Source organism: Haemorhous mexicanus, chromosome 15 (genome assembly GCF_027477595.1).
Source record: "Haemorhous mexicanus isolate bHaeMex1 chromosome 15, bHaeMex1.pri, whole genome shotgun sequence".
In the NCBI taxonomy this organism is placed as follows: Eukaryota; Metazoa; Chordata; class Aves; order Passeriformes; family Fringillidae; genus Haemorhous; species Haemorhous mexicanus.
In genome coordinates, this window is record NC_082355.1 from 2,473,005 (window position 1) to 2,486,019 (window position 13,015).

At 56.7% G+C, this 13,015-nt stretch overlaps 1 protein-coding gene across 1 annotated transcript; it reads right to left on the reverse strand.

The window, feature by feature from the left end:
* Positions 1 to 2,850: 2,850 nt before the first annotated feature.
* NKX2-5 (NK2 homeobox 5) lies at positions 2,851 to 5,337 on the reverse strand. The gene is made up of 2 exons (XM_059860052.1): positions 4,867 to 5,337; positions 2,851 to 4,227 (listed from the first exon to the last, which is right to left on the reverse strand). The coding sequence occupies exons 1-2, from the start codon at positions 5,162 to 5,164 to the stop codon at positions 3,620 to 3,622; spliced, it is 906 nt and encodes a 301-aa protein (XP_059716035.1). The 5' UTR covers positions 5,165 to 5,337; the 3' UTR covers positions 2,851 to 3,619.
* Between the last annotated feature and the right edge of the window lie 7,678 nt (positions 5,338 to 13,015).

The following is a 13,015-nucleotide window of genomic DNA, read 5'->3' on the forward strand; positions in this document are numbered from 1 at the left end:
ATGGGGAAACGCCCGGATCCTGCACTTCCCTCTGGATCACCCTTTTCTAAGCACAGGATTTTTGTGCTGCTCTAGAGATGGGAAACGCTTCAGGCTCAGACAGGACCAGGTCAGATTTGATACGTGCGGTTTTTCTGAGCCTCTCAGAGGGCTGGGCTCAGAGAGGCACAGCCCCGGTGCTTCTCCAAGTCCTGGGGGGAACTTTTGCCCCTGCCTGACCCTGCGGGCTGAGCTGGTGTGGAGCTGCAGCTGGAAATGAGGCCGAGCTGGAATAGGAGAGTTGGGGTCTGTGAGCACAGGGAGCCCCCTGGGCTGGTGTCTGTGTGCTGGGGGGTCTGGTGCCTTGGGAAGGCTGAGCTAGAACAGACCAGACAGAGCTAAAGAATAAAACAGGGATTTATGAAAGGATCTCCTCCATGGATGCACCTCGGGTAGCACCAGAGCCCAGCCAGGGCTGCACCCAAGATGACCCAAAATGGCCCCAAAATGCACGGCCGGGCACGGGGTCTCTCCCTGGGATCAGCTCTGCTCCATTTGCACCTTGCAGTTCATTGTCCCAGCCCAGCTTTGGCCCAGGCACTCCCACCCTGCTTGTTTTTCTCTCTCCAGCCCACGGGGTTTGTGCTCCTGGGCTGAGATTTGGATCATTTGTCCTTGGTGCCCAGCTACAGAGGGAATTGTTTTGTCTCCCTGCTCTGTGCACAGAGCTCACTATCCCCTGGTGTGAACCCAGACCCACACACTAAAGCAGCACAGAACCTGAAAAATAGAAAAGCCAAACCCTGAGGCATCAGTTAACTCCTCCTGGATCTCCTTGCACTTCCCATTCATCCAGCTGTTGGAAGGTCTTTAACCGTGCCTGCTGTGCCCTTCAGTGCTGCCCCCAGCCAGCTGTGCCCGTGTCCGCTCCCAAATCACTTTCTGAGCCGGCTCCAAGGCTCCGGCTGCTGCTCCAAACCCCCTCTAACCCTGCCCTGCATCTGCTCGTGATGCAATTCCCGCAGGAAAGGGAAGTTTGGGAGGAGGGGAGTGTGTGAGCAGGAGCTGTGGGACACTCATCCCTGCTGAGAATGAGCACAGTGCAGCCCTGGAAATCAGACCCAAAGCTGGTGCCCAGAGCAGCCACTGCAGGGAGAATCCCCCTGGACAGGCAGATTTCTTGGTAGCTGTAGCTCTGAGTTAATACGGGAAGAAAGTAAAACTATTTGGAGAAAATACCAGCTTCTGAGGAAGGGAAAGGATGTGGGGAGTGTGTGAGAGGGGTTCTGTATTGATGTGGGGAGTTACTTCTTCCTGTGGCTTTTTCTGAAGTTTCACTGCTGTCTGTCTTGTTTGCCCGCTTAAGGAAGGGCCCTGCTTAGGGCTGGTTTCTGAAAGTTCAAGTTTTAGCTAATTCTCAGTGCCTGCCCCCATGTTAAATCAGGACTTGTCCTTCTGAGGGCTCCCTGCGTGCTCTGACCCTGTCTGAGCTCTCTGGTGGTGGCAGCAGGAGTGGCACGGTGGCACCACTGTGACCATTTGACAGCTCAGGCAAACTGTGGCCCCAAACTGTGACTGCCCCCACCCCTCACCAATTTAAACCCGGCTTTCTCCTGCCCCCCTCCAGTCAGATTGTCCATTCAAGAATTATCTGAAAAGATGACAGAACTGTTACTGATAACTAAACTCACTCCCAGGTATGAAAGGTTTGTCATGTGCACATTATTTAATTTAAAATTTTATTGTTATCTGGTGTTAGAATAATAATCTCTCCCCGGAGTTCTTGGGACACCTTGGCTCTCTTCAGGCAGGGCATTTCCCGGTTGCTCTGGATCCGGTGTCCCCCTAAGGCCAAGCCCTCATGGAGCCCTGGAGATGGTTCCAGGTGAGGGACAGTGGCCTTTGCTTCCTTCTGGCCTGCCCAGGTGCCCTCTCCCTCGGCTTCAGGCTGGCAGACTGGGGTCCTCTTTGTCACAGCCCCCGTGTCCCGGTGGCTCTGCGGGGTGAGCTCCCCGAGGCAGATTCCCCTCGGGATGAGGCTGAAGGTCCCTCCTTGCCCTCCCTGAGCCCCAGACAGGTGTGTGCACTGCACTCGGCTGTGGGGGCTCGGTGGGCAGCACCCAGCGCTCCTCTGGCGTTCGCGGGGGCTGGAAGGAGCTGGGAGCTCCTTATCTGTGCAATCCTACCTCGGGGGGTCTCTGGGGTTGGGAGAGAGGCTGCAGGCAGCTTCCATTCCCCGGCAGCCTTTCATCCTCTGTCCCAGGGCCACAGCCACCCTGTCTCCATCCCTGTTTACTGATGGGGCCGATAGGGCCGAGGCAGGAGGGGTTGCAGGTCCCCCTAATCGCCCTGTCACCGGCCGGACAGCCTCAGACACTCTCAGAGGATGTTGTGACTGCGCTGAATTACAATGTTTGTTGTTTCTCACTCCCAATAATTGACATTTGATAGCGACTACCGTAAAAGCGGCCGAGGGGCCGGGGCTGCGGCAGAGGAGAGGCAGGAGCCGGGCGCTGGGGAGTCCCGCTCGCTGTCCCTGGGCAGTGTGGGGACAGCCGGGGGGTCCTTTGTGCCCCCCCCCATGAGGACAGGATGGGCTGTGGAAACCTCCGCGGATGGGCTGGGGGCAATTTGGGGGCTTTGGGTTATGACTTGGGGTGTCGGTACCTCTCTTTGCAGTGCTTTCTGTGCAGGGAATAATAAATCAGCCCCGCGCTACCGGAGACCGGGAACGATGGGGTCGGTCCCGATCCCAGCCCGGTGCTTAGCCAGGCTGGGAGCTCGAAGAGCGGCTTTAAAATCATTTTAAAAACTCCTTAAAATACAAACACCATTTGCAAGCGGCAAAGCGAGAATGCCGAGCGCACGGGAGGGCTGCACAGACCCGAGGGGACCGGCAGGGAAAGGCTCCCGGAGCGGGCGGGCGGCGGGGCCGGGAGAGCCCCGGGACGGGCGGCCCCGCTCCCCCCGGGATGGGCAAGAACGCCAGGGACGCCGAGCTTCAGCCACTCTCTTTAATGACAACTCGCTGATCTCTCCGCTTGTACAGCAAAGGGCAACGCGTACCAAGGGGCGGACAGTGCATTTCCATGCTAACTCACGTTTTAGTGCAGAACCCTACGGGACCTGGCGGGCCGGAGTGTCTGTGTCCCTCGGGAGTCTGTCTGTCCTCATCCCTGCCCAGGCCGGCAGTAGCAGCCTCGCAAGGGACACCTGGGGGTGCCGAGATGCCGAACTGACCGAACAGCGGGGACCGTACGGGAAGTGCAAAAATTAAATGTGGATGTCAATAATAATAATAATTAGTATAGAGTAAAAGTTAAAAAAAAAAAAAAAAAAAGACAGTTTCAAGGCTTGGCTGGGTGTTGTTGGGAACAAGTCACGCGAAATTACCAGCTGGTTTGTAGGAAGGAAGGAGGGGAATTATCAGGGCGATGACCCGCGTGGAGCGAGAGGAGCCGGGAAATGCGGGCATCCCCCGCCGGTGCTTGCCTGGCCCCGCACGAAATACCGAAACGCGCCCCGTCCGTGGCCACCCCACTCGTGAGATCCGCGGGGATGCTCCGCTGCAGCGTCCGCGGCCCCGCAGCCTGGCAATGTCCCGAGCCCGGCTCGCAGCCCCTCCGGCCGCGGGGCGGCTCTACCAGGCTCGGATGCCGTGCAAGGTGGAGATGCCCGCGTTGCCCTGCGGGATGGGCGTTTGCACGGAATTCAAGTCCCCCACGCTGAAGTTCATGAAGTTGTTGGCGGGCGCCGAGGGCTGCATGGGCTGCATGGAGGGGTAGTTGCAGTTGTAGTTGGCGTTGCAGGCGGGGCTGTTGTAGTTGGTGTACGCGGGGTAGGCGTTGTAGCTGTAGGGGTTAATGCTGACATTGTAGGGCGAGCTGTAGGGGGAAGATTCCCCCAGGCAGGGCTTCCCATCGCGCACCAGCACCGGCACGGCGATCCGCCGCGGGGGAGGGATCCCCACCATTTCCAGCGTCTGGTCCTGTCTCTGCCTTTTGCATTTGTACCTTCGATTCTGGAACCAAATTTTCACCTGGGTGGAGGTGAGCTTTAGGACGTTCGCTAGATGGTCCCTCTCGGGGGCCGAGAGGTATTTCTGCTGCTTGAACCTTCTCTCCAGTTCGTACACTTGGGCTTGAGAAAAGAGGACGCGAGGTTTCCTCCTTTTCCTCTGTCTGGGGCGCTCGGGATCTTCCAGGTCTCTTTTCTCCTGCTCCAGGCTCTTGTGTAAGGAACACAGTTCTGCAGCAAAATAAACGGGCGAAGGAAAAATGGGGGAGGAAAAATTTGTGCAAAAAAATTATAAATTAGTATTTAATAAAGAGCGAGCGAGCCCTGGCCCTTCCTCGGCCTCGCAGGCCGCTGTGGTTGCCCGCTCCTGCAGCAGCGGGGCCGGCCCTGCCCCGCTCTTTAGGTATCTCTGCAGCAAAATTTCCGTGGTTTTTTTGTTTGAAAACAGCGGTGCCCCGTGCACTGATGTGAGTCTCACCCGCCTGTGCCCCAGCCTGGATTTATCGCTCGTAGCTTTGTGCTGAAACCCACCCCAACCTCCGAGCGAGCCGGATATCGCATTTGTCACCCGGTTTGTGTCCAAACTCGAGCCCGTCCCGTTGGACAAGGGCACATCCCCGGCCCCGCCCGGGGGTCTCCGGGCCGGGGTCAGCGGGACCCTGCCCGCGGTGGGCTCAGCCCCGCTCCCGCAGGGCCCGGGACGGGATGAAGATGCTGCCGCTCACCGAACCCCGGCACCGAGCGCAGCCCGCACTGTCCCCCGTCCCCCAGCCCTGCGCACCCCCGGCCGAGCGCCCAAGCCCGCAGGGGGATCCCCATCCCCCTGCCCTCCCTTGTCCTCCGAGTCCCCGCAGCAGCGCTTGGCTTCACCTTTCTTGTCTGCCTTGGCCTCCTTGGCCGAGTCCATCTCCACGTAGCTTTTCCCGTAGTAGGAGCCGGGGAAGGCGGCCGCGGTTTTGCCGGGGGGCGGCTCGGGCAGCTCGTCCCGGAGGTCGGGCAGGGCCGGGGGCTCGGTGCCGAACGCCTCCTGCTTGAAGGTGGCCAGCATGCAGGACGGGGAGGCCAGCGAGGCCAGCTCCATGGAGCCCAGGCTGTGCTGCTGCTGCTGCTCCAGGTTCAGAATATCCTTCACCGAGAAGGGGGTGGTTGTCACAGGGCTAGGAAACATTGCGGAGGACAGCGGGGCAGCGGCCGCAGCCCAGGGTCATGGAAAAGGAGGTGGGGAGCGGCCAAGGTGGAGCAGTGGTGGAGCGTGGGCTCCCGGAGGGGGCACATAGCATTCCCGAGAGTAGCCCTGACTTGTGCACTGCCGCCAGGTAGGAGCGGACCATAAGGCCAGGGAAGGAGGGACTAGGCAGTTTTTGGGTGACTTTAGCTTTCTATTGGCCAACATTGCGGTGATGGTATGAGAGATGCAAAGTTCCATGTCACCTAATATAGTAATACATCTCAAAAACAGCTCCGCTCTTTTAAAGGGGCGGCACTGCATTTACGCAGCTTTGCAGCGGAGGGTTTGTTCATCCATTTGAAACAAAAAAAAACCAACCAAAAAAGAATGGCCTAATGCGTACAAAGTCACTATCTGATGCTATCTATCATACAGTCAGATTAAATAAACAGGCCGGGAGGAAACCATCAACCAAATATGTGCTGATTTAATTTTTTTTTTCTTTAAGCAAGAGAACGGAGGTTTCGTTTTTAGTATTCTGCAATATCCGACGGCAGGAACTAAAAAACGGGAGTTCACTGCTGTGTGAAGCGTGCTCAAGGGGAAATCCGCGCTCAGGGTTTATACAGATTTTTCTGGAGCAGCACAGTGATGGCAAAGTCCAGCTGACAGCAGAGAGACCCTGAGCAGCCCCTGCCTGGCTTTGGAGAGGGAAATGCCGATTGGGTTGTCCTCTCGTTTGTTTGTAAAGCTTTCAAACAAAAAATGCGACACTGTCTGGGGGGGGAAAAATTAAAAATCAATCAAAACAAGCGCGCGGTGTAGGTGTTGCAAAATACAAGGGATAGGAGAGGAGTAAGTAAAGCAAGGGGCCGAGGGGCTGCTTTCCCCGGCCGGGTCCCGCAGCTCGGGTGGGCGCACGGCCGCCGGTTCATGCGGCAGAGGTGGGGCTCCTTCATGTAACTCGCGTGGAGCCGCTCAAATAAACTTTAGCTGCTAAGTCACAGGTTGCGGAGGGGCGGTTCAGGGCTTTGTGGGCTAGGGGGGGGCCGAGAAAAAAAAATAGAAATAAATAAAGAATCTCCTTTGGCGCTCCAGCGCCAGGCTGAGAGAGGCACGGGGATGGGCTGGTTGGAGCAGAGCAGAGAAACCCTGAAGGGCTGCGGTGAGTTTGGGGGGCCCTTGGCTGAGCCCCGCTCTCGGAAGCGGCGGGGTCAGAGCTGTGGAAATCCTTTCTCCTCCCGCAGGAAGGGACCCTCCGGGGCGGGTGGAAAGGTGAGCGCCTGCCCACCCCCAGCAGGACGGACCCGCCGCTGCCCCCCGGGATTTTGTGTCTTGGCACCCCGGGGAGTTGAATTTCGGATGTTTTTGCGGGCGGCGCTGCCGGAGCCGCAGCATCCCCGGCTCTGCAGCCGCTGGGCTCTGCTGGGAGCGGTTTGTCGGAGAGCCAGCCCCAGATCTGGCGATGACAGTCGGAGCGATCCCTGCGAACGGGGAGGCCTGAAATATTGCGATTTAATGAGGGGAGGGGTCGATCTTCGCGGCTGCGTTTCCTGCAGGCTTCCCTGGGAAATAACGCCAGGGGATGGATGCTCCTCTGCTGCAGGAGGAAGGGTGAAGTGCCCCGGGAATGTGGAGGCAGCCTCGGGAGAGGCTGTGGAGGGGCTTTGCAGAGTGTTTGGGGGCACCCCTGGCTCTCCGCGGGCTTTCTGAACCTCGTTGCCTCATTTTAATTACAAGCTTAGAGGGATAGGTTAGATACGGGCTAAAAGAGCGAAGCGATCCCGATCCTCCCCAAACCCAGAGCCGCCTCTCAGGTTCGCCTTGGCCACATCCCCATCCTGCGGGATGGGAGCAGCGCCTTCCAGCGCTCCCCTCCTTTATCCCGGCTCCTTCCCGGGACAGGCTTGGAGCTCGCACGGCCGTTCCCGCCCCGGAGGTTTCCCTGGGCCCGGGGAGCCCGGCGGGGTCCGGACCGGGCCCGGAGCGCATCCCGGCGGGGCGGGAGCCGCCAGTCCGGGATTAATTGAGGATTCCGGGCTCCGTGCAGCCCCCCGGTCACACGGCGGCTGCCGATCGAAGTGGGCCCGGCTGCAGAGGGTGGAAGTGATTAATTGAACGATAAGCCGGAGCTATCATTTGGAATGTCATTAATGCGTCGGGGAGACATTCATTGGAGACAGACAGCGTTATCTCCGCTTTATCTTCAACAATGCATCACTTTTAATACTGCAGTTTAGAAACAAATGGGGGCTTTAGCCTCAGCCCTTCTCTTCGTGTTTATATTTTTGGAAGAATCACAACTAGTGGGAGTCCCGGGCTCGGCCCCCTGATAAATGAACATTAGCACTTTTTAGAACTACTGTATCAACAAAAAGAGCTGCAGGGCCGCAATAATTGGTGAAAAAGCAAACACTCCGCAAAGAGAGGCCAGGTCTGCTCTGTGTCCGGCTGATTGATGAATAAGTTACTGACGTACAGCAGCTCACGGACTTTCCGGGTCGGGGCTCAGCACCCATTCCTCCCCCCTTTCCCAGCCCCTCTCTCCCGTTCCCGGGGCTCTCCAGCAGCCCGCTGAAGCCAGGCTCCGGCTGTCCAGCGGAAGGGACAAAGGGACGGCTTCCCTCAGCTCCGGACACTGCCCGCAGGGTCCTGCCCAGCCCAGGGGGACCTGCCCGGGTGTCCCTGCGGGTGAGGACCCCGAACTCTCACGCATCACTTTTAACTTTTGCGGACTCATTTTTGATCGCGTTTAAATAACATTAAAAAAAAAAAAAAAAAAAAAAAAAAAAAAGAAAAGAAGAAAGGGGTAAAGAGAGCCAGGACCCCGAGGAGCGCCCTAAAACACTTTCCGTAGACCCAGGGGTGTAAGTGGGGGAGATAGGGCGAAAACCCCCTTCTGTTTTTTCTGGCTGTCAGAGGAAAGTGGGGGTGTCCTGTTCTGTCCCCCGCTGGCTTCACTCTGCTTGCAGGTTGCTCTCGCTGCCCCCTCGGGACTGAGCCTGCCCCGGGCTCTCGCAGGCGAGAGTTGTCGTCCACACCCTCGTTTCTTCTCTCCGGGATTGCTGAATGTGATTAATGTTGGGTTTAGTGTGCTTTCGTATTTTTTTCTTTCTATTTTTTCTTTAAAAAAAAAAAAAAAAGACACCAAAAAACCACTTTTCTCCCTGAAACCAACCAAACAAAGAGAAAAAATTCCCAACCCCGCAATTAGCTCCAGAGGGCACATCCTCTCTCCCTCGGAGCTTTCGACACCTCGGACTGTTTAGAGAGAGAGAGATGGTACCTTTTAAAAAAGTTTTCCTCCTAATCCCAGCCGGTTAAGATGTCCAGGGCCCCCTCCCGTTCTAATTCCCAGCTATCTCCCGAGGACTCTGTTTATACCTCGCCAGTAAACGCTGGGGTTTGAAACCTTGTCACTAATTGAGTGCTAACACTTCAGGTGCTATAGATTTGTTAAGAGCCAGTAGTCCAGAAATAGCCTATTAGGGTTTCCTTGCGAGAACCGGTGCCAATCTCCCGCTTCCCTCCGTGGCGCCGGCAGCCGCCGGGACCCCGGGATCTCTGCGGGTCTCCGAGGGCTCCCCAGGGTCCTTTGGGCAGGAATTCTTTCCAAGCCATTGGGAAAGATTCTGCCAAGCGGCCAGTCCTGGCTGAATAAATGCTGCCGGCGGGATCGCCGTGCGTGTCGGGGTCCCACCGAGGCTCCAGGAGGGCGTTTGGGGGCTAGTGGGGACGGCTGGGGCCAGGGAAGGTTTTGCTTTCACTCCTCTGGAATTCTGCAGAGGGAAAAAAACGCTTCGGAGCTGTCCAGGCGCTCCACTTCGCCGCAGCGAAAACCTCCTTTTCTTTCTACCTTTTTTCACCCCCTTCATTTCCCCCATTTTTTAAAAAATCGGTTTTTATTCTCTTCTTTCCCCCTTCCTTTCAAGCTTTAACGGCTGCCACAAAAAGAGTTTGGACCTTGATGTGAAGCCGGCCTTGGAGAGGGGCCTCTCCCGTGCCCGCTGCGCCGCCAGCCCGGGGCTTCCTCCGGGACAAGCCCGGTACCGGGCGGCGGGCCCGGAGCCAGGGGAGCCAGGTGGCCCCGCCACCACCCCCGCTCACCCCGCCGGCTATTTAGGAAATAATCGCGCCCCTTCCCTCCGTGCAAACCGCAGGGAGAGCGCGGATGCTGTCAGGGCACAGCGCGAAATGCAGCAGCCGGACAGCACCACGGAGCCCTCCCTGTGTTACAGGACAATCGGTGCAGAGCCCCGGTAAAGCCCCCGGTAAAACCTCTCCGGAGCTGCTCCGGTTTGGGCACCGCAGGCCCGGGGGGCGGCCCGGGGCTGGCCCTGGCGCCTCTTTCCGCCTCCGTCGGGTGTGGTGACTTGGGCAGGAGCGCTTGGAGAGCGAATGCCTCCGTGGAGTTTCCCCTCCTGCCCTGGGCTCCGTGCCTGGAATCTGACAATTCAACTGGTTCTTGCACCTCGGGTGCTGGAAGAGTTTTACCCCCGCGGCTGAAGCGAAAGCCGGGAGCTGGGCAGAGAAATGAAAAGCTTTAATTTTACCCTGCCTGTAACTTTTTTTTTTTTTTTCCCCTACTTGTAACTGTGCTGGGTTCGCTGGTGAGCAGAGGGCGATGGGGCACTTCTCCGACCTTCCCGTCGCCCTCTCCGCGTCCCCGGGCAGCGGTCGCGTTATTTGCGCTTGTTTCGGACCCGCCGGTTTTCTGCGCTCCTGGAAAAGTTGTTTTTACGCGTCCAGGTAATCCCCAAAGCTCTTGTTCGTTACGTTTCCATGGGGAAACACTCAGGGCAAGAGCCATACCGTGTTTTTTAGGGACGAGGAATTAGATGACCGACGAGACTTCGATGTGACAATGCTTTGTCACACGCGTCCGCGGCCGGGACGCACCGGTGTCCGGTGATGGACAGGAAAACAGTTTCAAGAACGAAATACCTTCCGGCCACTGGGAAGTCTGGGCTGCTTCGAAGGACAAAGCTCTGAACACGGCGGGGCTTTGTCCCCGGGCAGAGGGGTCCCAGCGGCTCCGCTGAGAACGGGAGCGGTGCTCGGCCGGGAAGCCCGAAACTGCCGCAAGATTTCAGGGTGTTTGCGGCTTGTCTGTCCGCACGATGTTTTCCAGAGGAGACAGAGGTCTGACTTCTCGGGTACTTCCTGCTGGCCGTGTAAAATCCGATCCGTCTTGCGATGTCACCGTGCGCGCTTGGCGCTCCTGGGGAGCCCGAGGGGGCCGGGCCGGTCAGGGGGAGTCACGTTTAACATGAGACGGTGTTCGGGCTTTAATTTGTCTTAAAAGTGTTCTGTCCTCGCCCGCACACAGCCGCAGAGGCGAGGGACCGGCCGCGTTCCGGCATCGCCCGGCCCGGGGGTGCCGGCTCAGCCCCGCCGAGCGCTGCGCCTTCCCCCGGGGCTCCCGCGGCAGGATCCATCCCTACCCTCTGGAAAAGGCCCTTCCTGAGGGACCAGCCCCTTCTCGAGGGATCAGCTCCGCCGAGATGGATGGCAGGATGAACCCGTGTGACTTGTGTTACAAGCCCTGACCCCCGGCTCCTCTCCGGCGTCTCCCGGCCGTGTCCCCTTTGCTCCCAGCGTGTCACCCACAACCGGAGAGCCATGAAATCGGCTGTCCTGGGGCAAGCCACGGGCTGTGTGTCCCTGTCCCCTTCCCCGTCCTCGCCGCTCCCGCGGGGCCTGCTCGGGGTGGCCGCTCTGCCCTCCCTGCCGTGCCCTTGCTGCAGAAAAGCGAATTCCCGCTTCGGCCCCGCTGCTTTTGCCGCACTTGGCGCTGGGCTGCCCCGAGGGAGCCTCCCCGCTGGCCTGGGAAATGTTCCTCCTCTCCCCAGGCTGAGCTCCTGCTGGGAGCCCCGCGCCTCTTTCAGGTAATAATAAATAATTTCAAAAAAACCCACAACAACCCCTCTTCAAAAACCAACATCGCCTCCAAATTCAACAAACCAACTACCAAAATAAAAAAAAACTAAAAAAAGAAGAAAGGAATACCCGCCGCTACCACGGGGCTCTCGGACCCGCGATTATTTGATAATTTTTGCCCTGAGATGCGTTTGGCAGAGCCGGGTCCTCCTTCCCCACTCCTGAAACCCGCAAACGGAGGCACCGGGAAAAACTCAACCCTGCCGGAGCAGGACCAGGACTTTGAGCCGGTTTTATTTTTTTTTTTTGGGAAGTGGGGAAATTATCCGTTGTTGGGTTTTGTAAAGGTCTGACGGGGAATGGATCGGTTTCTCCGAATTGTTTCATTTTTGCATCCTCTCCGGAAACAAAAAACTCCGGGTGCTCCCTCGGCTTCTTTTATAGAAAGCAAATGTTTGGAGAGGAATCTCTGCGAAATTAAAATATGTAAGAAAGAGAAACCGGTAAATACACGCAGGAGAAAGGGTTTTCATCAGCGCGATGAATCTCTGAGTTACCGTACATGAAACACAGTTATCTCAAGTGCATGGCAAGAACAAAAGGGTAGAAAGAAACGAAAATCTTGTAAAAGTTATTCTAAGTTTTTTCCTTGTTCTTTTTTTTTCCTATTCTGAGTAAAATTTTCAAGTTTTGGATATTTTCGCTATTGTTATTATTATTATTATTATTATTATTATTATTATTATTATTATTACTATTATTATTATTATTTCTTCAAAGAAATGTCGCATAAATAAAACCAGGTCTGAATTTTTTTCCCCTAAATTTTGCCTCAATTATCAGCCCGTTTTGCAGCGGTAGAGGGGAAACACCTTTTAAACAGCACCTTTTATTTTTTTTTTCTTGGAGTCCTGGAAATCCAACAAAAAACCTGGCGGAATGGAGGGAGAAGTGCCCGGGTGCCTCGGTGCTTTCCTCCCGACCAGCTCTGTGCGATCCCTGACCCGATCAAGCCCAGCCGCCGCCGCCTTTTCTATTTGTTAATTAAATAACAAAAACAAAAAAATTCGAAGTGAAACGCACAAAACGTCAATCGCCCTTTCATTTCCGAGGCAGGGTTTATTTGCTGTAGAATCGAAAGGATTTGGGGTTGGCTGTTGCCACTTTCTTGCACTTCTGTCCACTCTTCTCCCGGGCGGTCCTTTGGAGTTACTTTTGGTTTTTAATGACATCGTATCTGCCGTGCCTGAAAGCTAAAATTAGTGCGAGGGGGCCGCGCTGCTTTTGGGAGAAGAGGAATCTGAGCGAAGGGATCAACCCCGAGGAGCTGCCCGGGAGAAGGGGCTTGGGTGGATCTCGGCTTTGGGATGGGGGGTTTGTGTCCCCCGGGGACAGTTTTAAAGCCTCAGAGCTGGATTTTAAAGCCAGCGCAGGGATCTCCAGCCCCTGGCTGCGTCCTTGCTGTGCCCGGTGTCCTTGAGCATCGCCGGGGTTTGTCCGTGTGTCCGCAGGAGCGCACATCGCCGGGGCAGCACCTGCTGCGAGGGGAGGGAGGAGAGCACGGGGATGATGCTGCTGGGGAAACACCACTGGGGCCCCACGGGCAGGCCCTGCTCTGCAGCTTTCTGGTTTGGGAAAAGGTCCCTGGGGAGGCACGGCGGCTTTTTGGGGCACCTTCTCATTTAAGGTTAGAGCTGGAGTCACAAAAGATCCTTTCCTCTGATTTCTGTTGTTTTCCTGACCCTGGCCCAGCGCAGTTTTAATGTTCAGCCTTGATCAGAGCTCAAGAGGACATTTCCTCCTCCAGTGTTTCTCTGGGCAAAGAGGCACCACCAGATTTTTTCCATAATGATGAAAACATCTGGCCCTCTCTGAGCTGTCAGGCTCTGCTGTGCTTCTTCCCAGATGCCTTCCCCACCCCAGCCCTGCAGCTGCCCCAGCACAGCCCCCGGTGCCCAAGGAATTCCCGAC

Bases quoted from the DNA above. Each gene is read 5' to 3' on its own strand.
- NKX2-5 (XM_059860052.1), bottom strand. From the start codon at position 5,164: ATGTTTCCTAGCCCTGTGACAACCACCCCCTTCTCGGTGAAGGATATT. The intron at 4,228-4,866 runs GTGAAGCCAAGC...ATTTTGCTGCAG, and splicing joins GGCCAAGGCAGACAAGAAAG to AACTGTGTTCCTTACACAAG.